This window comes from Scaptodrosophila lebanonensis, unplaced genomic scaffold (genome assembly GCF_003285725.1).
Source record: "Scaptodrosophila lebanonensis strain 11010-0011.00,11010-0021.00 unplaced genomic scaffold, SlebRS2 tig00000001-arrow-pilon, whole genome shotgun sequence".
Taxonomy (NCBI): domain Eukaryota; kingdom Metazoa; phylum Arthropoda; class Insecta; order Diptera; family Drosophilidae; genus Scaptodrosophila; species Scaptodrosophila lebanonensis.
This window is the reverse complement of record NW_022060529.1, coordinates 9,328,905-9,356,484: the sequence shown is the minus strand read 5'-3', so window position 1 is coordinate 9,356,484 and position 27,580 is coordinate 9,328,905. Positions and strand designations below refer to the sequence as shown.

General features: G+C 43.5%; 6 protein-coding genes across 18 annotated transcripts in view; 3 read left to right on the top strand and 3 right to left on the bottom strand.

The window, feature by feature from the left end:
• Positions 1 to 18,558, top strand: part of LOC115620838 (titin homolog) — a 36,839-nt gene extending 18,281 nt beyond the window's left edge. For 3 of the 10 annotated variants that reach the window (XM_030514292.1, XM_030514320.1, XM_030514329.1), the window contains 10 exons: positions 1,081 to 1,403; positions 2,210 to 2,383; positions 2,446 to 2,557; positions 2,614 to 3,138; positions 14,951 to 15,173; positions 15,240 to 15,363; positions 17,276 to 17,773; positions 17,842 to 17,979; positions 18,036 to 18,184; positions 18,245 to 18,558. In XM_030514292.1, the coding sequence (XP_030370152.1) occupies positions 1,081 to 1,403; positions 2,210 to 2,383; positions 2,446 to 2,557; positions 2,614 to 3,138; positions 14,951 to 15,173; positions 15,240 to 15,363; positions 17,276 to 17,773; positions 17,842 to 17,979; positions 18,036 to 18,184; positions 18,245 to 18,374 (2,396 nt within the window). In that variant the 3' untranslated portion in view covers positions 18,375 to 18,558. Of the gene's footprint in view, positions 1 to 170; positions 797 to 1,080; positions 1,404 to 2,209; positions 2,384 to 2,445; positions 2,558 to 2,613; positions 3,139 to 3,392; positions 7,485 to 7,952; positions 13,743 to 14,429; positions 14,786 to 14,950; positions 15,174 to 15,239; positions 16,650 to 17,275; positions 17,774 to 17,841; positions 17,980 to 18,035; positions 18,185 to 18,244 lie in introns of those variants that run through there. The other 7 variants (XM_030514300.1, XM_030514338.1, XM_030514275.1 and 4 more) reach the window with 6 other exon arrangements.
• Positions 18,559 to 18,875: 317 nt separating this feature from the next.
• LOC115620893 (lysM and putative peptidoglycan-binding domain-containing protein 4) lies at positions 18,876 to 22,186 on the bottom strand. Its single transcript, XM_030514380.1, has 3 exons — positions 21,978 to 22,186; positions 21,353 to 21,921; positions 18,876 to 19,541 (listed from the first exon to the last, which is right to left on the bottom strand). The coding sequence occupies exons 1-3, from the start codon at positions 21,989 to 21,991 to the stop codon at positions 19,312 to 19,314; spliced, it is 813 nt and encodes a 270-aa protein (XP_030370240.1). The 5' UTR covers positions 21,992 to 22,186; the 3' UTR covers positions 18,876 to 19,311.
• Positions 19,619 to 21,121, bottom strand: LOC115620884 (26S proteasome regulatory subunit 7). Its single transcript, XM_030514368.1, has one exon. The coding sequence runs from the start codon at positions 20,988 to 20,990 to the stop codon at positions 19,689 to 19,691; it is 1,302 nt and encodes a 433-aa protein (XP_030370228.1). The 5' UTR covers positions 20,991 to 21,121; the 3' UTR covers positions 19,619 to 19,688.
• Positions 22,187 to 22,313: 127 nt separating the features above from the next.
• Positions 22,314 to 23,929, top strand: LOC115620804 (presenilins-associated rhomboid-like protein, mitochondrial). 4 transcript variants are annotated; one of them, XM_030514231.1, is made up of 6 exons: positions 22,314 to 22,474; positions 22,546 to 22,762; positions 22,817 to 23,111; positions 23,186 to 23,406; positions 23,462 to 23,661; positions 23,725 to 23,929. In XM_030514231.1, the coding sequence occupies exons 1-6, from the start codon at positions 22,428 to 22,430 to the stop codon at positions 23,813 to 23,815; spliced, it is 1,071 nt and encodes a 356-aa protein (XP_030370091.1). In that variant the 5' UTR covers positions 22,314 to 22,427; the 3' UTR covers positions 23,816 to 23,929. The 4 variants fall into 4 exon arrangements, with proteins under 4 accessions (XP_030370091.1, XP_030370100.1, XP_030370107.1 ...); XM_030514240.1 differs by having other exon boundaries at positions 22,324 to 22,474; positions 22,552 to 22,762; XM_030514247.1 differs by having other exon boundaries at positions 22,412 to 22,478; positions 22,529 to 22,762.
• LOC115620831 (RNA-binding protein 48) lies at positions 23,920 to 24,646 on the bottom strand. Its single transcript, XM_030514263.1, has 3 exons — positions 24,520 to 24,646; positions 24,317 to 24,461; positions 23,920 to 24,253 (listed from the first exon to the last, which is right to left on the bottom strand). Exons 1-3 carry the CDS (start codon positions 24,595 to 24,597, stop codon positions 24,012 to 24,014), a joined length of 465 nt encoding a protein of 154 aa, XP_030370123.1. The 5' UTR covers positions 24,598 to 24,646; the 3' UTR covers positions 23,920 to 24,011.
• A 149-nt stretch (positions 24,647 to 24,795) lies between these two features.
• On the top strand, positions 24,796 to 26,718 carry LOC115632020 (ribonucleoside-diphosphate reductase subunit M2). Its single transcript, XM_030528967.1, has 4 exons — positions 24,796 to 24,911; positions 25,032 to 25,280; positions 25,537 to 26,265; positions 26,332 to 26,718. Exons 1-4 carry the CDS (start codon positions 24,852 to 24,854, stop codon positions 26,482 to 26,484), a joined length of 1,191 nt encoding a protein of 396 aa, XP_030384827.1. The 5' UTR covers positions 24,796 to 24,851; the 3' UTR covers positions 26,485 to 26,718.
• The last annotated feature ends 862 nt before the right edge of the window (positions 26,719 to 27,580 follow it).

The following is a 27,580-nucleotide window of genomic DNA, read 5'->3' as shown; positions in this document are numbered from 1 at the left end:
CAGAATCTAGTAGAGGAGTTATTTTTATAAATGACAAAATAGCTACAATTTATGCGTCTATGCGTCTATAGAATTAAAAAGCAGACAAGAAATGGAAATTTTTGGCTAAAGAAACGAAACAATGTGTAGTTTCTACATTGACTTAGACATTTCTCCATACACAAATGACTAACGGCGCGAAACTAACATTTTAATGCAAAATAGATACTTCGATATTGGCTATTTGTAAACTTCTGCGATTTTCAGCTCGAGTAAGCCATTTGTTTGGCTTGGGGCCGAGCCGCGTGTGGTGATCGTTGACTGGCCAAGCGTTTAAAGTGACAGCTATGCAAATAATTTCAGTTGGCTTACAAAAATATTAGTTTAGTAGAAATAAATTACCTACTCGCTGCATAATCAATTCTTCCGCCCACCTAAACTCCTAGCCACCCATATAGGAGGTATAACGTGACGTCTTAATTAAGACAAGCTTCTAATATTTACTCCGGGAAATTAGCAACTTTTGCATCGTAATAGACAAACTGAAGAGCCTGTGCATGAATGAAAAGGCAGAAAGCTGACTCAACAAGAAATAAACAAATAAACAACAACAATATAAGTAGATAAAAATAGAAACAGTGCTTGTATAGAAACCCAATAAATATAACAAACATATATTAATTGTTGTGTGTGAGAAGCGCATGCGCATGTCCCAACCCCGACAGCATGGACTTTACGTTGGGCCTGATAACGGGCATGTATGCCGTTATAGCCGTAATTGTGTTTTACGTTGCTTACGTCATTGAGGTGAAATTAGGTACGATTTGTAGATAATAATCACAGTGGTTTACTCAGTGGCTTCTAAAGTATTTGTTAACTAACTGATCACTTAATGAGCCCGCCTGAGAACGCCACTAAACACAAAATCCATACACTTACAAATAAGTACATAAATATACCTACACTTACTTTCTATGTCTTTTAACACACTCGGCATTTCACTTTTCCATTATGCGCCAGTTTGTTTTGTACTTACAAGTACATAGCTCGACTTTCGTTCTCAGCATTCGACGACAAGTTAACAATTCTTTATGCTTACAGATTTGCCCGCCATTGTAAATGGTCAAAATGCAACAAACAATAATAATCATAACAACAACAACAACAACAACGAGCAAATTGGCAATGCTTCGGACTTTGGAGACGTTTCACAGACCCGACTGCGCAGTCTCATTGAGACCATCATTGCGGAAACGCTGCGCACCAATGCCTTGACCACAAGTGGGGCCGTCTCAGAGATCAGTCTAGATGCTCGTAGCAACAGCCAATTACCAAATGGCAATGGCAAGCGACGTCATCGCACAGAGCACTATTTTGAACCGAAAATCTATCAGGATTTATTGGCAACAGCGGTGCTGAACAAGGTAAGCCCTACTGACCTGCACAATAATTTGTGCCACCACCACCACCTGTTGCTCAGGTCTGCGACGACTTTCAGCTGTAGTTTAATTATTTGTAGTATCGGGCTTTCCTGCTCTTGCATCACATGTTTTCGTTCAGTTTTCGCTTTCATTCAAGGCGCACTTTATAGGCTTCAAATATACGAGTATTCTAAAAATCACCACAGTTATAGTTCAAGCTAATTAGTTGCGGCTCAACGTTAAAGGTGTGCAGACGTACCAAACCAAAATACGCATATTTAAATCACAGGCATACCGCTAATTGGATAATTTATTTTATTTGACTTGGAGAAAATTATTTTTGCTGACTAGAAAAGCATCGGCTCTACACTCCACTCCAAAGTGCAATACAATCATGGCCGAATCAGCGGAAAATGTAAATATTTATGTAGACTTTCAATATGTTTTGTTAATTTCCTGTAGTTATGCAACATCTATTTTATATTTCAGTTTATTCAGTTTATTTATAAAAAAACTTTTGTTAATTGATAGTAGAGCTATCTTAAAGGTTTCCTTTGCCCTAAAAACTTCACCCTCGCCTTCATAATTTGTTTAGGCTGCCGAGCTAGCTGCAATACGTCACTGCAATCGATACTGTGACGTTGAAACTGAACGAAACTCACCACTCAATAACTCAACGTTCGTTAAGTCTGCCTTTGCCGGTTCTTTGCCGTTTCTCACCAGTAAACAAATCAGCCGTGGCTTACAACAAATTACACTTCGCAAGGTTATTTCCGCATGTTGTATTTATTTGTTCTACTTTTGCACAGATTGTGGATAAGGAAGGGAATACTAAGATAATATCAGAGAGTACACCGGACTTGAGTGGTCACAACATTGATGAAAATTACAATGCTGAAGCTTTGAGCACAACGTCCGGTAGTTCCATAGAACCACGCAGTGATTGCAGCTTTACGGACAATGAACATGAACTCGTACCCCATGTAAGAGACAATGCTTCAAATATACATATGTATACTATATATATATTGTAATTATTCTGCAGACTGAATTAACTGATTCTCACTTGGAACGTGAATCAGTTTTGAGTGATTATATCGCTTCACATATGGTGCCACTACCAGATTTATCTGCATCTGTTACCGAATCGGAGGATGGTAAGTTGGATAGTTCGCGCTCATATGGTCGGTCCTTTATTTGTATGCAATTTCAGACCTTCACTCAATGTCATCGAGTATGATCGGCGATGGAACTTGGGAAGATAATTGGCTGTTTAAGAAAAAACGTAGCACCTTGCAGAGTTCGGGCACACCGAGCAGCATTGGTATGCTCGTTCCAGCACCCAAGGAAAATGTTCGCGCCCAGATAGGAGATAAAACTGCCGATGAAGTTAGCGATCTTTCGGAAATGGGCTCAGACACAGATGACTTCTCATTGGATCTAATACGTTGTAATGAGTTGAATGATCGCTTATTAAGCAAACATTTAATTGGAGGCCAAAACACCAAACTAGTGCTCGATGAGATTGTAGACCGCACTAGCTTGACCTCAAATACCTTACCGGCAGAAAATGAACCCGCTTTTACTGAAACGTCCAACCCGCTTTTGTTAGATAATAAAGCGTTCGTGACGAAGACAGAAGATAACACAACGGCAGAACTTACATTGCCACCGCCACCCCCGGCATATTTTCAAGATGATATTGAAAGTGGAGAGACCGTCCCATGTCCCATAGCAGGTAGGTACACAGCTTTTCATAATACCTACCCACTTGGATAGGTAATTGTTCCTTTTAAGCACTTCTCCGACCCTCTAACCTCCAACACAATCATTCACTTATTTATTTTTTAGGCTATGAATTCTGTATGTATTTATGTATATCCATTAGAATAATTAGCCCTATAGCGATATTGAAACCAGTTCCTTAAAATTCCTCAGTGTATTTGTGCATATTTTGAAAGCAACGACACTTAGCAGTCGTTTGTGTTACAGCCGAATGCGACTCTGACGAATTGATCGAACTTGAAGAATGTTTGGGCTACAGTACCATTGAACTTATTGATGGTGAAAGGATACGTGACGCAACGCCATCAGTGATCGAAATTCTAGCTGCCATGGCTTTGGGACCAATGCTTGCCGTCCCAGCATCTGAACAACCACCGATTATGACTCCGTCAGAAATTCATACTTTAAAGGAACTCAGCGACTTAGCACTTGCAGAAATACAATCCCGAACAATGGACTTAAATCGACAATCACTTGACGTAATCGAAGAAGAACTCTCAGAAGAAAATATTAATATTGTTGCTGATGTCTCGACAAATGAGGAACACTTAAAACCAATGGCAGAAACTTTTCCACCACCTGAATCACAAAAATCCTCCAATTCGTCTGATATAGTTCCGGAACCGGTAAATGTACCAGGAGGAGGAATTCCAAATCAGGAAGCAGATCAGACTGAATATTTACGAACAGACCAAGAAGGAGCATCCGCTTCGGAACCTACCTTTTTACTTTTGGAAACACAACAAACTTACGTTAATAGTCTCCAAGTCATACCACCGGCTAATGATTTTATTCAAGAATCACTGATTTCACCTCCAGCAAATAAACAAATCCTCGAAGCTTTTGCGACACAAACTGAATCCCTCGACAATCTTCAAATTGCAGCACCAGAAGCTCCACCAGCTGCTGAAGTGATTGTGGAACCTCAGCCTGCAGCTCAAGAAACGCCAATAGAAACAGGGATCGATCAGGACTTGCAGAGTGCACCTCCACAACCCCTTGACAATCCTCCGGCTGCAACATCAGAAGCTCCACCAGCTGCTGAAGTGATTGCGGAACCTGAGGCTCAAGAAACGCCAATAGAAACAAAGATTGATCCAGAGTTGCAGAGTGCTCCTGCACAATCCCTTGACAATCCTCCGGCTGCAACATCAGAAGCTCCACCAGCTGCTGAAGTGATTGCGGAACCTCAGCCGGCAGCTCAAGAAACGCCAATAGAAACAAAGATTGATCCAGAGTTGCAGAGTGCTCCTGCACAATCCCTTGACAATCCACCAGCTGCTAAAGTGATTGCGGAACCTCACCCGGCAGCTCAAGAAACGCCAATAGAAACAAAGATTGATCCAGAGTTGCAGAGTGCTCCTGCACAATCCCTTGACAATCCTCCGGCTGCAACATCAGAAGCTCCACCAGCTGCTGAAGTGATTGTGGAACCTCAACCTGCAGCTCCTGAACTTCTTGACAATCCTCAGACCGCAACATCAAAACCTGCACCAGCAGATGATGTGCTTGCACAATCTCCGCTTGAATTTTTAGTAACGCCGAAAAGATTGGATGTAGTCTTAGAAACTCAAAATGCACCGACAAAATTAGAACAAACTCTTGAGGCCGTTGACAATCCTCAGACTGTAACAACAGAAGCTGCTGAGGTGCTTTCAGAACCCCAGCCTGCAGCTCAAGAAATACAACCAGAAGCAGAAATTATCCCAGATACACAAAGTGATACAGGAGAATTACAAAATAGTCCTGATTCCCTTGACAATCCACAGACTTCAGCACCGGAAGCACCACCAACTGTTGAAGTAATTACAGCACTTCAACTGGAAGTCGATCCTGAGTTACAGAGTGCACCTGCACAATTCCTCCAGTCTCCGGAAACACAGAAGGTTAGGGACACCACAGAGGTACAAAGCGCACCTACAGAAATACAAAAAGCGCCTGAGTCAACTGACAATCCTCAGATTACTGCACCCGAAGCACCACCAGCTACTAAAGTGATTACAGAACCAAAGCCGGCAGCTCAAGAAACGCCAATACAAAAAAAGATTGATTCAGAGTTGCAGACTGCTCCTGAACAATCCCTTGACAATCCACCAGCTGCTGAAGTGATTGCGGCACCTCAGCCGGCAGCTCAAGAAACGATAATAGAAACGAAGATTGATCCAGAGTTGCAGAGTGCTCCTGCACAATCCATTGACAATCCTCCGGCTGCAACATCAGAAGATCCATCAGCTGCTGAAGTGATTGCGGAATCTCAGCCTGCAGCTCAACCATTGCCAATAGAAACAGGGATCGACCAGGACTTGCAGAGTGCTCCTGCACAATCCCTTGACAATCCTCCGGCTGCAACATCAGAAGCTCCACCAGCTGCTGAAGTGATTGCGGAACCTCAGCCTGCAGCTCAAGAAACGCCAATAGAAACAAAGATTGATCCAGAGTTGCAGAGTGCTCCTGCACAATCCCTTGACAATCCACCAGCTGCTGAAGTGATTGCGGAAGCTCAGCCGGCAGCACAAGAAACGCCAATAGAAACAAAGATTGATCCAGAGTTGCAGAGTGCTCCTGCACAATCCCTTGACAATCCACCAGCTGCTGAAGTGATTGCGGAAGCTCAGCCGGCAACTCAAGAAACGCCAATAGAAACAAAGATTGATCCAGAGTTGCAGAGTGCTCCTGCACAATCCCTTGACAATCCTCCGGCTGCAACATCAGAAGATCCATCAGCTGCTGAAGTGATTGCGGAATCTCAGCCTGCAGCTCAACCATTGCCAATAGAAACAGGGATCGACCAGGACTTGCAGAGTGCTCCTGCACAATCCCTTGACAATCCTCCGGCTGCAACATCAGAAGCTCCACCAGCTGCTGAAGTGATTGCGGAACCTCAGCCTGCAGCTCAAGAAACGCCAATAGAAACAAAGATTGATCCAGAGTTGCAGAGTGCTCCTGCACAATCCCTTGACAATCCACCAGCTGCTGAAGTGATTGCGGAAGCTCAGCCGGCAGCTCAAGAAACGCCAATAGAAACAAAGATTGATCCAGAGTTGCAGAGTGCTCCTGCACAATCCCTTGACAATCCACCAGCTGCTGAAGTGATTGCGGAACCTCAGCCTGCAGCTCAAGAAAGGCCAATAGAAACAAAGATTGATCCAGAGTTGCAGAGTGCTCCTGCACAATCCCTTGACAATCCACCAGCTGCTAAAGTGATTGCGGAAGCTCAGCCGGCAGCTCAAGAAACGCCAATAGAAACAAAGATTGATCCAGAGTTGCAGAGTGCTCCTGCACAATCCCTTGACAATCCACCAGCTGCTGAAGTGATTGCGGAAGCTCAGCCGGCAACTCAAGAAACGCCAATAGAAACAAAGATTGATCCAGAGTTGCAGAGTGCTCCTGCACAATCCCTTGACAATCCACCAGCTGCTGAAGTGATTGCGGAAGCTCAGCCGGCAGCTCAAGAAACGCCAATAGAAACAAAGATTGATCCAGAGTTGCAGAGTGCTCCTGCACAATCCCTTGACAATCCACCAGCTGCTGAAGTGATTGCGGAAGCTCAGCCGGCAACTCAAGAAACGCCAATAGAAACAAAGATTGATCCAGAGTTGCAGAGTGCTCCTGCACAATCCCTTGACAATCCACCAGCTGCTGAAGTGATTGCGGAAGCTCAGCCGGCAGCTCAAGAAACGCCAATAGAAACAAAGATTGATCCAGAGTTGCAGAGTGCTCCTGCACAATCCCTTGACAATCCACCAGCTGCTGAAGTGATTGCGGAAGCTCAGCCGGCAACTCAAGAAACGCCAATAGAAACAAAGATTGATCCAGAGTTGCAGAGTGCTCCTGCACAATCCCTTGACAATCCACCAGCTGCTGAAGTGATTGCGGAAGCTCAGCCGGCAGCTCAAGAAACGCCAATAGAAACAAAGATTGATCCAGAGTTGCAGAGTGCTCCTGCACAATCCCTTGACAATCCACCAGCTGCTGAAGTGATTGCGGAAGCTCAGCCGGCAACTCAAGAAACGCCAATAGAAACAAAGATTGATCCAGAGTTGCAGAGTGCTCCTGCACAATCCCTTGACAATCCACCAGCTGCTGAAGTGATTGCGGAAGCTCAGCCGGCAGCTCAAGAAACGCCAATAGAAACAAAGATTGATCCAGAGTTGCAGAGTGCTCCTGCACAATCCATTGACAATCCTCCGGCTGCAACATCAGAAGCTCCACCAGCTGCTGAAGTGATTGCGGAACCTCAGCCTGCAGCTCAAGAAACGCCAATAGAAACAAAGATTGATCCAGAGTTGCAGAGTGCTCCTGCACAATCCATTGACAATCCTCCGGCTGCAACATCAGAAGCTCCACCAGCTGCTGAAGTGATTGCGGAACCTCAGCCGGCAGCTCAACAAACGCCAATAGAAACAAAGATTGATCCAGAGTTGCAGAGTGCTCCTGCACAATCCCTTGACAATCCACCAGCTGCTGAAATGATTGCGGAACCTCAGCCGGCAGCTCAAGAAACGCCAATAGAAACAAAGATTGATCCAGAGTTGCAGAGTGCTCCTGTACAATCCCTTGACAATCCACCAGCTGCTGAAGTGATTGCGGAAGCTCAGCCGGCAGCTCAAGAAACGCCAATAGAAACAAAGATTGATCCAGAGTTGCAGAGTGCTCCTGCACAATCCCTTGACAATCCACCAGCTGCTGAAGTGATTGCGGAAGCTCAGCCGGCAACTCAAGAAACGCCAATAGAAACAAAGATTGATCCAGAGTTGCAGAGTGCTCCTGCACAATCCCTTGACAATCCACCAGCTGCTGAAGTGATTGCGGAAGCTCAGCCGGCAGCTCAAGAAACGCCAATAGAAACAAAGATTGATCCAGAGTTGCAGAGTGCTCCTGCACAATCCCTTGACAATCCACCAGCTGCTGAAATGATTGCGGAAGCTCAGCCGGCAGCTCAAGAAACGCCAATAGAAACAAAGATTGATCCAGAGTTGCAGAGTGCTCCTGCACAATCCCTTGACAATCCACCAGCTGCTGAAATGATTGCGGAAGCTCAGCCGGCAGCTCAAGAAACGCCAATAGAAACAAAGATTGATCCAGAGTTGCAGAGTGCTCCTGCACAATCCATTGACAATCCTCCGGCTGCAACATCAGAAGCTCCACCAGCTGCTGAAGTGATTGCGGAACCTCAGCTTGCAGCTCAAGAAACGCCAATAGAAACAAAGATTGATCCAGAGTTGCAGAGTGCTCCTGCACAATCCCTTGACAATCCACCAGCTGCTGAAATGATTGCGGAAGCTCAGCCGGCAGCTCAAGAAACGCCAATAGAAACAAAGATTGATCCAGAGTTGCAGAGTGCTCCTGCACAATCCATTGACAATCCTCCGGCTGCACCATCAGAAGCTCCACCAGCTGCTGAAGTGATTGCGGAACCTCAGCCTGCAGCTCAAGAAACGCCAATAGAAACAAAGATTGATCCAGAGTTGCAGAGTGCTCCTGCACAATCCCTTGACAATCCACCAGCTGCTGAAGTGATTGCGGAATCTCAGCCTGCAGCTCAACCATTGCCAATAGAAACAGGGATCGACCAGGACTTGCATAGTGCTCCTGCACAATCCCTTGACAATCCTCCGGCTGCAACATCAGAAGCTCCACCAGCTGCTGAAGTGATTGCGGAACCTCAGCCTGCAGCTCAAGAAACGCCAATAGAAACAAAGATTGATCCAGAGTTGCAGAGTGCTCCTGCACAATCCATTGACAATCCTCCGGCTGCAACATCAGAAGCTCCACCAGCTGCTGAAATGATTGCGGAAGCTCAGCCTGCAGCTCAAGAAACGCCAATAGAAACAAAGATTGATCCAGAGTTGCAGAGTGCTCCTGCACAATCCCTTGACAATCCACCAGCTGCTGAAGTGATTGCGGAAGCTCAGCCGGCAGCTCAAGAAACGCCAATAGAAACAAAGATTGATCCAGAGTTGCAGAGTGCTCCTGCACAATCCCTTGACAATCCTCCGGCTGCAACATCAGAAGCTCCATCAGCTGCTGAAGTGATTGCGGAACCTCAGCCTGCAGCTCAAGAAACGCCAATAGAAACAAAGATTGATCCAGAGTTGCAGAGTGCTCCTGCACAACCCATTGACAATCCTCCGGCTGCAACATCAGAAGCTCCACCAGCTGCTGAAATGATTGCGGAAGCTCAGCCTGCAGCTCAAGAAACGCCAATAGAAACAAAGATTGATCCAGAGTTGCAGAGTGCTCCTGCACAATCCCTTGACAATCCACCAGCTGCTGAAGTGATTGCGGAAGCTCAGCCGGCAGCTCAAGAAACGCCAATAGAAACAAAGATTGATCCAGAGTTGCAGAGTGCTCCTGCACAATCCCTTGACAATCCACCAGCTGCTGAAATGATTGCGGAAGCTCAGCCGGCAGCTCAAGAAACGCCAATAGAAACAAAGATTGATCCAGAGTTGCAGAGTGCTCCTGCACAATCCCTTGACAATCCACCAGCTGCTGAAATGATTGCGGAAGCTCAGCCGGCAGCTCAAGAAACGCCAATAGAAACAAAGATTGATCCAGAGTTGCAGAGTGCTCCTGCACAATCCATTGACAATCCTCCGGCTGCAACATCAGAAGCTCCACCAGCTGCTGAAGTGATTGCGGAACCTCAGCTTGCAGCTCAAGAAACGCCAATAGAAACAAAGATTGATCCAGAGTTGCAGAGTGCTCCTGCACAATCCCTTGACAATCCACCAGCTGCTGAAATGATTGCGGAAGCTCAGCCGGCAGCTCAAGAAACGCCAATAGAAACAAAGATTGATCCAGAGTTGCAGAGTGCTCCTGCACAATCCATTGACAATCCTCCGGCTGCACCATCAGAAGCTCCACCAGCTGCTGAAGTGATTGCGGAACCTCAGCCTGCAGCTCAAGAAACGCCAATAGAAACAAAGATTGATCCAGAGTTGCAGAGTGCTCCTGCACAATCCCTTGACAATCCACCAGCTGCTGAAGTGATTGCGGAATCTCAGCCTGCAGCTCAACCATTGCCAATAGAAACAGGGATCGACCAGGACTTGCATAGTGCTCCTGCACAATCCCTTGACAATCCTCCGGCTGCAACATCAGAAGCTCCACCAGCTGCTGAAGTGATTGCGGAACCTCAGCCTGCAGCTCAAGAAACGCCAATAGAAACAAAGATTGATCCAGAGTTGCAGAGTGCTCCTGCACAATCCATTGACAATCCTCCGGCTGCAACATCAGAAGCTCCACCAGCTGCTGAAATGATTGCGGAAGCTCAGCCTGCAGCTCAAGAAACGCCAATAGAAACAAAGATTGATCCAGAGTTGCAGAGTGCTCCTGCACAATCCCTTGACAATCCACCAGCTGCTGAAGTGATTGCGGAAGCTCAGCCGGCAGCTCAAGAAACGCCAATAGAAACAAAGATTGATCCAGAGTTGCAGAGTGCTCCTGCACAATCCCTTGACAATCCTCCGGCTGCAACATCAGAAGCTCCATCAGCTGCTGAAGTGATTGCGGAACCTCAGCCTGCAGCTCAAGAAACGCCAATAGAAACAAAGATTGATCCAGAGTTGCAGAGTGCTCCTGCACAATCCATTGACAATCCTCCGGCTGCAACATCAGAAGCTCCACCAGCTGCTGAAATGATTGCGGAAGCTCAGCCTGCAGCTCAAGAAACGCCAATAGAAACAAAGATTGATCCAGAGTTGCAGAGTGCTCCTGCACAATCCCTTGACAATCCACCAGCTGCTGAAGTGATTGCGGCACCTCAGCCGGCAGCTCAAGAAACGCCAATAGAAACAAAGATTGATCCAGAGTTGCAGAGTGCTCCTGCACAATCCATTGACAATCCTCCGGTTGCAACATCAGAAGCTCCACCAGCTGCTGAAGTGATTGGGGAACCTCAGCCGGCAGCTCAACAAACGCCAATAGAAACAAAGATTGATCCAGAGTTGCAGAGTGCACCTGCACAATCCCTTGACAATCCTCCGGCTGCAACATCAGAAGCTCCACCAGCTGCTGAAGTGATTGCGGAACCTCAGCCGGCAGCTCAACAAACGCCAATAGAAACAAAGATTGATCCAGAGTTGCAGAGTGCTCCTGCACAATCCCTTGACAATCCTCCGGCTGCAACATCAGAAGCTCCACCAGCTGCTGAAGTGATTGCGGAACCTCAGCTTGCAGCTCAAGAAACGCCAATAGAAACAAAGATTGATCCAGAGTTGCAAAGTGCTCCTGCACAATCCATTGACAATCCTCCGGCTGCAACATCAGAAGCTCCACCAGCTGCTGAAGTGATTGTGGAACCTCAGCCGGCAGCTCAAGAAACGCCAATAGAAACAGGGATCGATCAAGACCTGCAAAGTGCACCTCCACAATACATTGATAATCCTCCGGCTGCAACATCAGAAGCTCCACCAGCTGATGAAGTGATTGCGGAACCTCAGCCGGCAGCTCAACAAACGCCAATAGAAACAAAGATTGATCCAGAGTTGCAGAGTGCTCCTGCACAATCCCTTGACAATCCTCCGGCTGCAACATCAGAAGCTCCACCAGCTGCTGAAGTGATTGCGGAACCTCAGCCGGCAGCTCAAGAAACGCCAATAGAAACAAAGATTGATCCAGAGTTGCAGAGTGCTCCTGCACAATCCCTTGACAATCCTCCGGCTGCAACATCAGAAGCTCCACCAGCTGCTGAAGTGATTGCGGAAGCTCAGCCGGCAGCTCAAGAAACGCCAATAGAAACAAAGATTGATCCAGAGTTGCAGAGTGCTCCTGCACAATCCATTGACAATCCTCCGGCTGCAACATCAGAAGCTCCACCAGCTGCTGAAGTGATTGCGGAACCTCAGCCGGCAGCTCAAGAAACACCAATAGAAACAAAGATTGATCCAGAGTTGCAGAGTGCTCCTGCACAATCCATTGACAATCCTCCGGCTGCAACATCAGAAGCTCCACCAGCTGCAACATCAGAAGCTCCACCAGCTGCTGAAGTGATTGTGGAACCTCAGCCGGCAGCTCAAGAAACGCCAATAGAAACAAAGATTGATCCAGAGTTGCAGAGTGCTCCTGCACAATCCATTGACAATCCTCCGGCTGCAACATCAGAAGCTCCACCAGCTGCTGAAGTGATTGTGGAACCTCAACCTGCAGCTCATGAAATGCCAATAGAAACAAAGATTGATCCAGAGTTGCAGAGTGCTCCTGCACAATCCCTTGACAATCCTCCGGCTGCAACATCAGAAGCTCCACCAGCTGCTGAAGCGATTGCGAAACCTCAGCCGGCAGCTCAAGAAACGCCAATAGAAACAAAGATTGATCCAGAGTTGCAGAGTGGTCCTGCACAATCCATTGACAATCCTCCGGCTGCAACATCAGAAGATCCACCAGCTGCTGAAGTGATTGCGGAATCTCAGCCTGCAGCTCAAGAAACGCCAATAGAAACAGGGATCGATCAGGACTTGCAGAGTGCACCTCCACAGTCCCTTGACAATCCACCAGCTGCTGAAGTGATTGCGGAACCTCAGCCTACAGCTCAAGAAACGCCAATAGAAACAGGGATCGATCAAGGCTTGCAAAGTGCACCTCCGCAATCCATTAATAATCCTCCGGCTGCAACATCAGAAAATCCACCAGCTGCTGAAGTGATTGTGGAACCTCAGCCGGCAGCTCAAGAAACGCCAATAGAAACAAAGATTGATCCAGAGTTGCAGAGTGCTCCTGCACAATCCCTTGACAATCCACCAGCTGCTGATGTGATTGTGGAACCTCATCCTGAAGCTCAAGATTCGCAGCCAGAGACATTGATCATTCTAGATACGCAAAAAGAATCTCAACAAGCTCCTGCAGTCCTTAATAATCCGGGAAGTACATCACCAGAAGCCGCACCAGCTACTGCTTCTATTCTAGAACGTCTACCTGCAGCTCCATATACAAAGCAAGAAGCAGATATGGTTCTGGAGATACAGAGCTTTCCTGAGGATTCCCTACAAGCTCAGGCTCATAGAATTCCTCTTGCAGCATTGGACGAACCCCAGATTGTTGAAATAAATCCAGAACGTGAAACAGCTGCAGTTAGTTTAGAGCCTGACAAAGAGGCAGAAATTATTCCTCAGCAAGAAGCTGACATATTCCCAAAGCATCAAACAACATTGTCCGAATCAGAAAAGTCGGCAGAATGTATTAATAACCACATTATACCAGCACTTAATCCAGAGACTGAATCAACGCTTGCTTTGGATTCCCAGCTTAAGCTGTCAGAAACTGTAAGAGAATCAACAGATGCCCAAAAGCCTCACAGTACATACGCAGAAAAGCAACAAACTGAAGAATTCGAGGCAGGAGCTATGACTAAAGATTTGAACAAAACTGTTGAAAATAATTCAGAACTTTATGTTTCATCGGTAAAAGTACAAGAAATGGTTGAAATTGGTACAGAAAATTTGGTTTTATCAGAAGAAAATGTAAAACCCACAGAGACAATTCTTGCATCAACTGAAAACACATCAGCTGATAATATTTCTACAACTGAAGATCAGAGCGATATTTCAGCTCTAGGTAAACCGTCTCAAAAAAGCCTGCGGAGACAATCGAATATTCCTGACACAACACCGAGCGATGGATTTCCAACTCAGAAGCCTTTAAACCTCTTAGGAACCATTTGCAAGTTTTACATTAAAGACAAACGACTGCTAGCAACTATCGAACGAAGACGTCGTCGTGCTTTGATTATGCATAAATACCTGAGTTCCTTTCATGATTCCTTCGACGAGCCAATAGATATAAGAGATGAACAATATGATCCCCATCCTAGTTTATTTGAAGAGTTAAATATTAATAGGCAAAGCTCTGATAGCCCACTGGCACCCCAAACCGATGTTGGAGACTTAACTCTACCGGTTTCAGAATCTCACCTAACTTTTCCTTTTATAGAAAGTAATAGTGCTCTACTAATTAAAAGCGACAATACCGCAATAGTTGAACCTACAAAGTCAGAATCTCATTTAAAAAATGACTCATTTAATGAATGCATTTCTCCTGACCCTGATATTCATTTAAGTTGCTCCTGCAAAGAAGATAATAGTTTCATACCAGAAAACAGTATCGTTTCCGAAAGCACACAAAATACTGCTAGCCAAACATTGTTGGATGTTTCAGAAGATATATACGTTGAGAATGATATTATGAATGTAGGAAGCTTAAGAGAAATAAGCTTTAATTTTATTAATTCAATTTTATTCTCAGATCAATTAAGTTCAGGGTCGAATAATACTGACGGGAGCTCACCAACCACCACTATTGAAACATTTAATGACGAATCCGATAACGAATTTGATAGCGACCTTTACGTTATTGTTGATGAGTCCAACTCTAGGGCTGCAGGAACTAACAACACTAATACAAACATCACTAGACTACACACTAAAAGACCTCGCACTAACGGCAAACTAACAAATGGTTCACTAAGATGGTCCAACTCTAACAAGTTAGGCGCATGTGCCCCATTAGAAGGCGATCCACATGTTGTCGACGACGATGTTGGTGATGATGATGTTCTGTTGCGGCGCTTTGTGCCAGGTAACAAAGGGCTATGGCCGTAGTCATCACTCGGTGTTTGTTGTCTTTTAATAAATGTTTTTGCTGCTGCCGCTGCTGTTGTATGCTTTTTTGCTTTAGACTGGCCAATTTATAAATGTTATTTAGATTTTAGCAACCCCAGATTACTTTAGTTTTTGTACTAAAATAAAAAATTGCTCAACTTGCAGGTTCGATTGCGGAACGCGAGGTCAAAAAGTGGTACAACGCTGTAGAAATGCCAAACAATCCATATGCGCCAGAGGCACTTAAGCAGCGCATAAATGGAAGCCAGGAACGATGCATGGATGTACCCAATATTAGTCCTAGTGCCGAAAAGACGGCCATTGAGTTGCTGACAAATGCTGATCCTGAAAACATTGCCACACATTGTGCCGAAACGGATTATAAACGGTACAGACTGAGCAGACATTAAACTATACCCCAGATTAATAACACAGTTCCTATATACATTTGCAGTTACAGCAGAGATTACTACATCAACAATGCCAACTGTTCGACATCGGCATCCACACCCAGGAAGGGTCAAGCCCAAGCCCAAGCATTGGATGAACCGCCCGATGACGACATTGTCATCAATGAGGTAAATCAAGCGCATGGCTGCATTTCAAGTACCACTAAAAGTAATGGTAACGTTGCTGACGTCTCTCATTGGACACTATCCACGCCAGTGCGACGAAGCAGCTCGTTAAAGTTCATTAACAAGCGTACTTCCCCCACATTAACGACATACGAACGTACAGCCACAATCGAGCGTCCGTCCACATCAGCCTCACACTATCGCGACACCAGCTTAGGCCTAGATGATGACGACTTTGACATTCGGTCGCAGCGTTCTTGGCGTAGTAGTATTGCCCAAGGAAGTGCCTCTTGCAGCACCCTTTCGAAACGGCGCACGTATTCCACACAGAGCTTGCATAGCATTGGAAGTGGGGTGTCCTTGGGCTCGTCCGCATCAAAGAAACGGCAGGGCCCAAGCGCTGGCATTTTGGCACAATTCGAGAAGCAACTGCTGCATAAAGATCTAAAGCGAAATAGTTTTCGAGCCGTGTCCGCCACCTCAAAAGATTTCGTTATGAATCCTTTGTTCGAGAGCGAGCAGTTTGGGCAAAAGCTAACGCTGAGGCCAGACACGGACGATCAGGTCGATTCAGGGGTCGATAGTTGTTTAAACGGGTTCAGTGGCTCAGATGCAAAATGCAGCAAGAACAGTCTTCTTTTTTAGTTCAATATGCACAGGATAAGTTGGAGGTTTTCTACACACGTTCTTCTATCTGCCAAAATATGAAATAATATATGCATAGTTTAGTCAAGTTTAGCCAAAACACTAGTCAGTAAAACAACGCGAAAACACAACCATTTTTTCTGCTCTCCGTACATATAGGGAAAGGGGGCAGGGCGGTGAATAAATGAAATGAAAAATTTTTAGAATCTCCAGGACATATGTGGCTTTAATCGAGCTGCGCCATCAGCGCGAGTTCTTAATGCAACCAACACTTGAACGCTTCAAATCCAAATCCAAATTCAACTTCAACTGCACCGACTTGCACCTCACCACACATTTTTGAGAGCGCTGACAGCTATCAGCGTTCGTTTTTTAATACAACAAATATACAAAAATACCTATATACTTAAACTTATATACATAGTAATTATCTAATGCTCTAAAGTATGCCGCGTTTGTATGTTCTAATTATGTATGATTTTGCTGTTGCTAATTTGTTTGAGTAGTAGATTTTTATTTTAATCAAGTTCAATCATTTTTGTATGCACTTTAGTTAAATGAATTAATTAGTTGCTAATTTTTTACATTTAAATTTATTATGCATTAATTGAAATAAAGCCAAATGTAAAACAAAACCATCAAAAGTAAACGAAACAAATGTTTTTAGTAAAATTTGTTGACTCCACGTATATGCTAAGAATTAAATGGGTGAGTACAAATCAATCAATCTATCTCTATCGCGGCAACAAATATAATATAAATTTACTAACAACATTTGTTTCACTTTCTGCAACCAACACTTAACTAACAGAAAACAACGTTTTTATTTATTGTTTTTAAAGTAACACATCATTTTGAGTGCCTGCATTTTTGCATGTTGCTGTCTAAGCTGTGTTCAAATAACAAGCAAATAATTTGCACACAAATTTATCGAATTTCAAAAGTATGCCATGAAGATAGCATTACTTCAATAACAATTTTGAACATTTTTTGGGAATACATTTTTCAAACCCCTTTGAAAATGAGACGAATTCGTGTACAACATATCTAACAGTATCTGAGGCCGATTTAAATAACGATTCTCATACACATTCACACATCACACTACACAATACGCTAACACCTAACAAGTCACTGAAATTAGTTTTAATATTTTAAGCAAAAACATCTTTTTCACATAAATGTTTGACACTCATACACACACAAAACAAAAACAAACAAACGCATACAAAAAAACCCCACAAAACTACCTAAAATATTTTTTTAAAAGGCTCTAAATGCAAACAAAACCACAACGGTTCAGGATACAATTCTTGATACAAGTACCACAGTTTTCAAAGCTGTGCCTGCCCAGGTATTGGAAGAAGGCGCATCTAGTATTGAAACCTCATCGAATCAGTCCTTACAATCCGTTCAGACTACAACCAGCGATGATTCCGATACGGTGCGCGTCTATGACTTCAATAAGCAGGAGACAACTGTAATTAAATCAGGAGAACAAAAGCCCAGTGAATTGAGCGAGGCCCCAAGCGGCTCCGCAACTTCTTCAATGGAGTCTGCACACGGCGCGTCTTCATCTGTAGACACACCAAAAAAACGGGAACGACCAATTGTACTGCAGTTTGGGCCCGCCGATTCGTCGCCGACATTAGGCTCGCCAATAACTACGCCAACTCGTGGCTCTACACCTCCAGCCTTTAGATTTCTACAGCCCAAACGCCGTCTCATTGAGCCTAGTCAAGTCTTGTCAATAGATGAAGACGATGTGGTAAGCGCCCAAGTGGAACCTCATGGTAATCCAGCAAAAATGTAATGCCCATATATTTTAAACAACAGCCGGAGCCATGTACGCCCGCTGAAAAGCCAGCAATCGAAAAAGATGTAGCTCATGCTATGCCTTCGGTCAAAGCCTTGGCTCAGGCGTTTCTCCTAACCAGCAAACACACGCAGCCGGAAAGGCGATGGCGAGCAAAGGTACTATAGCGCTAAAAATCGTATTTATTGATTGCTGCTTTTCACACAATCCGCAGGCCAAACAGGTAATGCTCACTCCATCGCCAGATACACCGACCAAGCCAGGTTCCGAACCACGAAGGAAACCTGTCTTGGAGCATGCCATTTCGATGGCCGAAGTTGCCGACGAGTCCACAATTGCGTCTGATTTATCATCATTGGAGACGTAAGTGCCATATGTGATGTTTTCAGAGAAATAGCCTTCTGACTTTTTTAATCATCACAGAGACCAATCAATGCAATCCGAGGGTCAAGCGAATCCATTACCTATTGCCTCGCCAGCGAGTCCAGTGCCCGTCCGTAGAGGCTTCCTTAGGAGCAATATTGCTTTCTTTGAGAACTTAAAGTTTAAGTGAATATGCTTCTGAGGCTCAGTGGGGTTACAACCATTGGTGGATATTCCTTTATTGCAACATGCACAATAATGGATCCCACACAACAAAGCGAACATTGATCATGGAAATTATTTCATATTTAACCATCATTTATGTGCCATGGCTTACATTAAAATATACTTTACTATTCAATTGGCCAACATCATTTTGAGCGCTCACCAAATTGTTATTATTAGTAGTTATTTTACTATTTATTAACCAATATCCATGGGTACTACTATTTACTAACTAATTTATTCTTAAGATATGTAACTTGTAAGAATGTAACTGTTTCAAATTTTAAACTTAATCAAATAAAACGCGCGTATTATCTATTGTATTATTCAGTTGAATAAAAAATTTAAAAGAAAGAACGATAATAAAATAAAACTCAAAATATGTCTTAAGCTTTCAAGTAATATACTAAATGTATATTTGTAGGTAATTATGTTTTCTTCCTACATCCAAAGTTTATGAGTTGGGTTAGGTTTTTATTTCATTTAAAAATCGATCACCTACAATTTAGGAGGTAATATTATACATGTTTAAAAACACAACACATTTAAGACTAATATATATATATACATATGTTTATGATTTAGATGAATAAAACATCGTGCATTGTTAAATCATAAAATCCTTAGTCGATTTGGCAAATAGTCGAGTACACTACATTTGTATTTGTAGTGGTATATTCAACGTTATACGTACATATCAACTTATGTCTTATGTAGTTAAAATTTCTCTAAAATTTAAATATATCTTTTATAAAAATAAATTCTATAGTACGTTGCCATTTGCAATGACACACGTTTGAGCGACAAAAAAAAACAAGATTGAGAGTTAGTTCTATTTGATTTCACCGTGATGTGCATTTGGAATGATGATCACTTTGTGTTCAGAGCAGAAGATAATCAATCTACTTAGATGTGTGATTGTGATGTGGATGCTCTGCCAAATAGATAACAGTAACCAAAGGTATGACAACACACAGAGCAAGTATAAATATTAGCAAACATATCCAAGACATGTCACAGTCGGAGCCAGACCAGTCAATGGCACGCAAAGATGGACCCGGTATGGGTCGCAATAATGGGGCATGTCTATCCAACAGCATTTCACTTTCGTCCAGGGGTCGTTCCATATTAGCTGAAGAATATAAAACAAAATTAATTATACATCTAGCAGCGAATGCAATGTTTTCAACAAAAGAATGTTCATCAATATATATTTTTATCATTTTATTTTATTATAATTAATTTCCAGATGCGTTAGCGGACACAGAGAATATTCAACTTAATTGTAGGTCATATAGCGGGGTGTGGCGCTGAACTTAGCGTAGCTCTTGATAACCTTGTTAACTGCCTCAAGGAAGTCCTTTTCAGTCGCCACTTTGCGACGTGCACGAATAGCAAACATGCCAGCCTCCGTGCACACCGAACGAATTTCGGCACCTGTTGAATTCGGGCACAACCGCGCCAGCAGATCAAAACGAATGTCCCGCTCAACAGACATAGATCTAGCGTGAATCTTAAAGATATGTGAGCGTCCATCTTGATCGGGCAATCCAAATTCCACTTTACGATCTAGACGGCCGGGACGCATGAGAGCCGGATCCAATGTATCAGGTCTGTTGGTAGCCATGAGCACTTTTATGTTGCCTCGCGGATCAAAACCGTCAAGCTGATTAATGAGCTCCAACATTGTGCGCTGTACCTCGTTGTCACCGCCGGCGCCGTCATCAAAACGGGCCCCGCCAATTGCGTCGATTTCATCGAAGAAAATAAGACAAGCTTTTTTGGAACGCGCCATCTCAAAGAGTTCACGCACCATGCGCGCGCCTTCACCGACATACTTCTGTACCAGCTCCGAGCCAATAACACGGATGAAGCACGCATCAGTACGATTGGCCACAGCACGGGCACACAATGTCTTCCCAGTGCCGGGCGGGCCAAACAGCAGCACACCCTTGGGAGGTTCAATGCCCAAATTTACGAATTTCTCAGGATGCAGCAACGGTGTTTCCACAACCTCGCGCAGCTTTTCTATCTGTTCTTTGCAGCCACCTACATCGCTATAAGTTACATCTGGCTTATCCTCCACCTGCATCATCGTCACTGTTGGGTCTATCTTTGGTGGCAATGGTATGTGTATCTGGTATTTGTTGCGATCAACGCCAACACGCATGCCCTCCTCGATGTCAGTTGGAGCCACAGAATCGGCCAAATCTACCACAAACTTGGCAAACTGCTTCACATTGATAATGTACTTGGGATCATCCGAATCGGCATTGATAATTTTCGTGCAACGGGCCACTTGCAATGGCTGTTCATTTTGCAAAATCTGCTTGTCGGCAGCCAAGTCCCAGAGCGCTGGTGGGGCCAGGCCTGTGTCGCTCTCCTTGATTCCAGTCAACTCATTCACCTGCTTCACGGCCTTTTGTATATCTTCTTCAATATTTTTGATCGACTTGTGGTACTGGCTCTGGCCGTACGTTTTTAGAAGCTCGATATCGCCTTCATCGAGTGACTTGATTTCTTTTTCCTCTTTTTCTTCGTGCTTCACTTTGCGCTGATCATCACCCAGGTAATCCGGCATGTTGCTTTCACAAGTTTACAACAAATTAGCAGCGAAAGATGTATAAAATGTTATTTTTCTCCCTTTTTTGTTTCAGAATGACTAAACAATTTGGAGTGAATTAGTGCTGTCAATGCAAGCACCTCTACCGCTTCTTCTTCTTCTCTGTATTGCCGTCGCAGCATTCACAATAGACCCACACAGGGCGAGCCAAAAATAGTACTGATGTTTAATTGGTAGCACTGTCAACGGTTGTCTTTTGAGAATCAGAGCCTACCTAACTTCCGCCACCCTATTAATATTTTCATGTTTGTATATATGTATGTAGCGAGCCGCTGGTTTACGGAACCACTATGATAAATGCGTTTAAATTTATGTCTCACCTGCATCGTCTGGAAAGCCCATTCCACCAACTCTTTCATAGAAATCGTTACTACGATTAGCAGCAGCTTTGCTAGTTGAAGGCTGTTCGCCACCCGAAGCATTTACTGCGGCAACTAACAGTCTCTCATCTAGCATCAAACGAGCATCCTCCAGAGGATTTCGCTCAATGCCTAGCTCTCGATCCGCATTGTGTCGGGGACTATTATTACCACTTCTATGAACAGCTGGTAAAGCATCCGTGCCATTGCCAAGGAGTACATTATGAACCGTTACGGGGATTCTTATAATCCGATGTGCATGTATCTCGTTCTCTCTATCGATCTTGTTCAGACGCTTAATATCTCCAACGCTACAGTGGAATCGTAAGGCCAATGCTTGCAGGGTATCGCCCTCTTGCACCTTCACCTCCAGCGTATTTTCAAATCGAGCTAGCTTGGCATGGCCATTGCTAGCTCTAGTCCTCATATGCATCAATTCAGCAAAATCATCATCATCGTAGGCGGGGCGCGCAAATATATCCTCTACTTCGAACGGTTCGTTTTGATCCCAGTTAACATGTTGAGGACGCCTGTAATATGTAAAGTGTCATTGGCATTCGAACAATAGTCGAGTTGGCTCACATACACGTTCCGTCTCATTTTACTTTTCGTTGATCTTACTGGTGTTGCTTGGCTTGGGCCTTGAATTTTGTTGAGTCTGCCAATACGTGCTTCCCAAGCCGTTTGTGGTGCGATATGTTCACACTTTCAAACGGAAACAAAAGCTGTGCAGCATTCAGATGATACCTATTCAATTAGCGTAATTATTTACGTGTAAGAAATTCTCAATACAAATAACAAACACCTGCACAAAAGCTCAGTCATCTGAAGACCAAGCAGACAACCATTTCGCTCTAGAAACACCCTGTGCAGTCGGTAAACAGCTGTCTTCCAGTGTGACCCATTCGTTACCTTATTGTTTAACGTAACGTAAAGCATCCTACGTTCATTTTGGCCTAGTCAATCTTTTAGCTCTACATGTCAAGAAACTAAACAATAGTCATTTCATGCAAAATTGGTGATTTTCCGTAATAGTATGCTTATACATCGCGCGCTATGTCGAGGCTGGTCAACTCAGGTGGCGTAAGTAAGCGCACAAAACAGCCGGTAGCGGCAAATGAAAAATATTACAGTTAGGCCATCAACGTATGTAGTTACAGACTTCATCCGACTGCCCCGCCAACGGCGTTACCACTCCACCCATGTCGACAGAACCTGCTACCAAGAAGACATTGGCAGCCACCAGCGCGGCAAATCCATGGGCACCGACAGCGCAGCAGCAACATGAAACCCACAATAGCTGAGCCCGTACCAGAGAGCGGCGCGGTTCCCAGTGTCAATGTGATCAAAGCAGTCGCATTTACAGGAGCAGTAAGTGAATATGTTCCAGATCATAGACTTCTTAGTAATATCTGCGTTGTTCAGTTCAGTTTCGGTTGCTTCGCTGGTGCTACAATTATGGAGTACGAAAACACACGAAGTATGATCCTGGCGAAAGCGAAACAAGCTCGCTTTGGTTGGTGGCAAAGCCGCTCGCTAGTTGATCGCGACACTTGGTCGCAATTGAAACATGACATAAAGCGCCATTGGGACACGCTCACACCTGGCGACAAAATGTTTGCACCAATATTTGTGTTCAACGTCTTGGCATTTGCACTATGGCGAGTGCCTGCCCTGAGGACCACCATGATGACATATTTTACCTCTAATCCAGCAGCGCGTAAGTAAACGAAAGGTAAATGGTTTTTGCTATTTTATTAATGTATGTATGTATACCTCTATGTCTTCGTATAGGAGTCGTCTGTTGGCCCATGTTCCTTTCTACTTTTAGTCACTACTCTGCGATGCACATATTTGCTAATATGTATGTCCTGCACAGCTTTTGCAATGCTGCTGTTTTGTCCATGGGTAAGGAACAGTTTCTGGCAGTGTATTTAAGTGCTGGTGTAATATCAAGCTTAATGAGCGTACTGTATAAGGCGGGAACCAGGCAAGCGGGCATGTCCCTAGGAGCGGTCTGTATATCTTTTTATAAATTGTGCCATTGTCAAACTAATTGTTGATTATTAGTCAGGTGCAATCATGGCAGTGTTGGCCTACGTGTGTGCACAGTATCCCGATACACAGCTGAGTATATTGTTCGTACCTGGCCTAACATTTTCCGCAGGTGCAGCAATAAAAGTAATAATGGGCATTGACTTTGCCGGCTGCGTGCTGGGATGGAAGTTCTTTGACCATGCTGCGCACTTAGGAGGTGCGCTATTTGGCATGTAAGACAATTTAATTATGTTTATCTTTGATGTCAGTAAAAACTAACTATTTAATTACAACAGCTTTTGGGCAAACTATGGAGCACAAGTATGGGCAAAACGTATCAGTTTGCTGAACTATTATCATGAGCTGCGCAGGACGAAACAGAAATGAGTAAAGCGCGCATGAAATTACATCGAAAAAATTAAGTGAAAAAATTTGTGAAAATTACCGGTTTTGTAAAATGAAACGCTATGCTGCATTAAAAAACGATACCATTCAGCTTCAGCGATTTTTTGTCATGTTTGTAGTAAAGAAAATAAAATATCACATTCGTATGTTTGGCGATGTTAAGCATATCAGACTGTTGTCATGACTGATAAGTTGTATCAGTCCGATTACGTTTGTTGTATTGAATACGAAAGGCAACTTCCTTTCGACGTTGTTGTATCTTCTGACACAAATCAAAAGTCGTTTCGTTTTCGGGCGCATAAGAGATATGCAGAATGCCACCGTAAAATTCGGTGGCATCTAGCTTACGTTTAGCACGTCGTGCGTTTTCTAACTTGTAGAATATCACTTTATAGACATCAGTAAAAGCTTCCAGTTCCACTGTTACAAAGAAAAAGGGTCATTGTTACATACAGCATTTGACCAGGTTTACATCAAACACACTTATAGCAGCCATTTCCGATGTTACGCAGGTGATGGATTGCAGTTTCCCAAATAATTGCAATTTGTTTTTGATGTTTGCTTGCAGATTTATTCTGGGAACGCCAAAAACCAATAAATATCGCGACTCGCTGGCTACTGTATAGACCTGGAAGCGAGGGCGCTATAAGATTATTTTAAATTAATAAGCCCGTTAGAAACATTACCTTAACGGCTTTAAGGTCTCGTCCCTGACGGTACTGAAGTCGCGTTCTGCAATATTCGAGGCGCTTGTGATGCTCCATATAATTAATTATATGGAAGGTGTATGTTTATAAATCCGCAACTATCAGCTGCTTTTCAGATGTTATACAAAAAGTATCGCTGTATTATGGTTTCGATATGCTGCCTTTTCGAGTATTTTATCGATATGTAGCGATACTTGTATAACCTTTAAGTTTGGCGGGAAATGTAACCACATATAAAAGAGTGAGCGCGTCGGGGTCGCATTGATTCATCTAAGTGCATTTGCTGTAGTCAGTTCTATACAAAAACTAACATGTCTCTAGTTGCCGGAAAAGAAAACATAGCTGAGAACATGGAAAAATTCTCGCTTAAGGTAGAGCATCACGTATTTTAATGAACGAACCGAGACGTAGTCGTAAACATATGGTTCAATGGAAATTTCCGCACATATGTATACAGCCTTAAGTAATGTAAACATTTTTACCGCATACAGAGTCCGAGCAAGAAAATCTTGACAGAGAACGCAAATAACGTTCGGAAAATGTCCATTCCAAATGAAGACAATGCAGCTCCAGTGCTTGCTGCTAAGGAAGATGACGACCCAATCAAGGCAATAACAAAAGTGGTGAATGTGTCTAGTGCACCTTTCGACCCATCGCTTGAGCCATTGCTCCGAGAGAACCCTCGCCGCTTTGTCATCTTTCCCATACAATACCATGATATCTGGCAAATGTACAAAAAGGTGCGTAAGTAAACAGTGTGTGTCTAGTGGGGTGGGCGGTTTGAGCGGGAAATTACTGATAAAGCGCGCCAAAATGTACCTGTGTATGTATGTGTGTATGCACGTATTTTATAAAACGAGACCAAAGCGATGTGTCGGCACCTAAATGCATACGTGATACATACAAACAATAAAAATGTTGTGAAATACTTTTTCCATGCAAACTTTGGTTAAAAAAAAAAAAAAACGAATTAATAATTACATTCACCGATTACAGGCCGAAGCATCTTTCTGGACGGTCGAAGAGGTGGATCTGTCCAAGGACATGACAGATTGGAATCGCCTGACTGACAATGAGCGTCACTTTATATCTCATGTGTTGGCATTCTTCGCCGCATCAGATGGCATTGTCAACGAAAATCTGGTAGAACGCTTTAGCCAGGAGGTGCAGATAACCGAGGCACGTTGTTTTTATGGCTTCCAAATTGCCATGGAGAACGTGCATTCGGAAATGTACAGCGTACTTATCGACACCTATATACGTGATCCTCATCAACGCGACTATCTTTTCAATGCGATTGAGACTATGCCAGCAGTAAAGCGCAAGGCGGACTGGGCCCTCGCTTGGATTTCTTCAAAGTCAGCCAATTTTGGTGAACGCATTATAGCTTTTGCCGCCGTCGAAGGCATCTTCTTTAGTGGCAGCTTCGCTTCAATCTTTTGGTTGAAGAAGCGCGGTCTTATGCCCGGTCTTACCTTCTCAAATGAGTTAATTTCACGCGACGAGGGTCTACATTGCGATTTTGCCGTGCTGATGTTCCAGCATCTGGTTCAACGTCCCAGTCGTGAACGCATTATTGAAATCATTTCAGATGCTGTAGTCATCGAACAGGAGTTCCTCACAGACGCTTTGCCCGTAAACTTAATTGGCATGAATTGCAAACTGATGTCTGAATACATTGAATTTGTCGCCGATCGTCTGCTGGTAGAGCTCGGTGTGGGCAAGGTACGTTCGTCTCATTCGGAATACGAATTTTATTTGAATATTTCTTAAAATTTTCGCTTTCTATAGATCTATAATACAAAGAACCCATTCACTTTCATGGAGCTCATTTCGCTGGACGGAAAGACAAATTTCTTTGAAAAAAAAGTGGGCGAGTATCAACGCATGGGCGTTACATCGAATCGTTTGGACAATGTTTTTACGCTTGATGCGGATTTCTAACCAAGGGCTTTTAAGATTAACATCCCTAATTCAATATTTATAAACGTTTTATATTTTAAACAATTTAAATACAATTTAGTATGTAAGTTAAAAATTGACATCATCCTTGAAATGTAAGCAAAAAAAAAAAAATGCATTCTCTTGACTTCCACAAAAAGTTCTGTTTATTGATAGCGATATCTTATTTTACATTACGAATTCATTGTAAATAACATTAAAGAAATGTCTAGCATACATATGCACTGTTAACATTTTAGGAGGTTTCTATCGTGGTATCGGTGAGTAATAGAATCCTACGACTTAAATTGCAAAATTTATTCCCATTTACATACCCTGGTCGCAAAGGGTAAAAGTGTGCTAGCTTACTGCAAATGTATTTATCTATATATATATATAAAACAAATTGTCCTGACTGACTGATTGGTGATCAACGCACAGCCCAAACGGTAAAGGCTAGGAAGCTGACATTTGGACTCAAGTATCATAGTCTAGGTCCCCACTAAGAAGGGATTTTGGAAAATTCGAGCTCCAAAGGGGGAAAACAGGCTCCGTTTGTATGAAAAATTACAGTTTTCATCTGATTAACTTTAAACTTAGTTTGTATACTCTCAGAACAATTCCAAGAAAAACTGTATACTTGGTTTTTTAATTATTTTTTTTTGGGCCTAAAATATGGGATGCTGAAATTTGGGCTCAAGTATCCTATCATGGTGTAGATGCGCACTAAGAAGGGATTTTGGAAAATTCGAGCTCAAAGTTTGTTTGAAAAATCCGCATTTTTTAGACGGGACAGTCCCGCATTGACAGGTGTTGTCCCGCATTGAAAAATCGAATAAAATAGTCCCGAAAAACCTAAAACGCGTCTCGCATGTCCCGCATTATCAACATGACATTTAAAATACATAATATAATAGAGGAAGAGATAGAAAACCATTGTTCTTGTCTACTGCATCTCCTCCTCCTGCTCTCCTGTTTGACAAAACAGCGGTGAATTGAGGTGCTTAATAATCTAAGAGAAAAAGAAATACCAATGCAAAATTGCCTATCTATCATCCAGTACCTTCTCTATTTTTATTTTCATTGATAATTGCTTTGT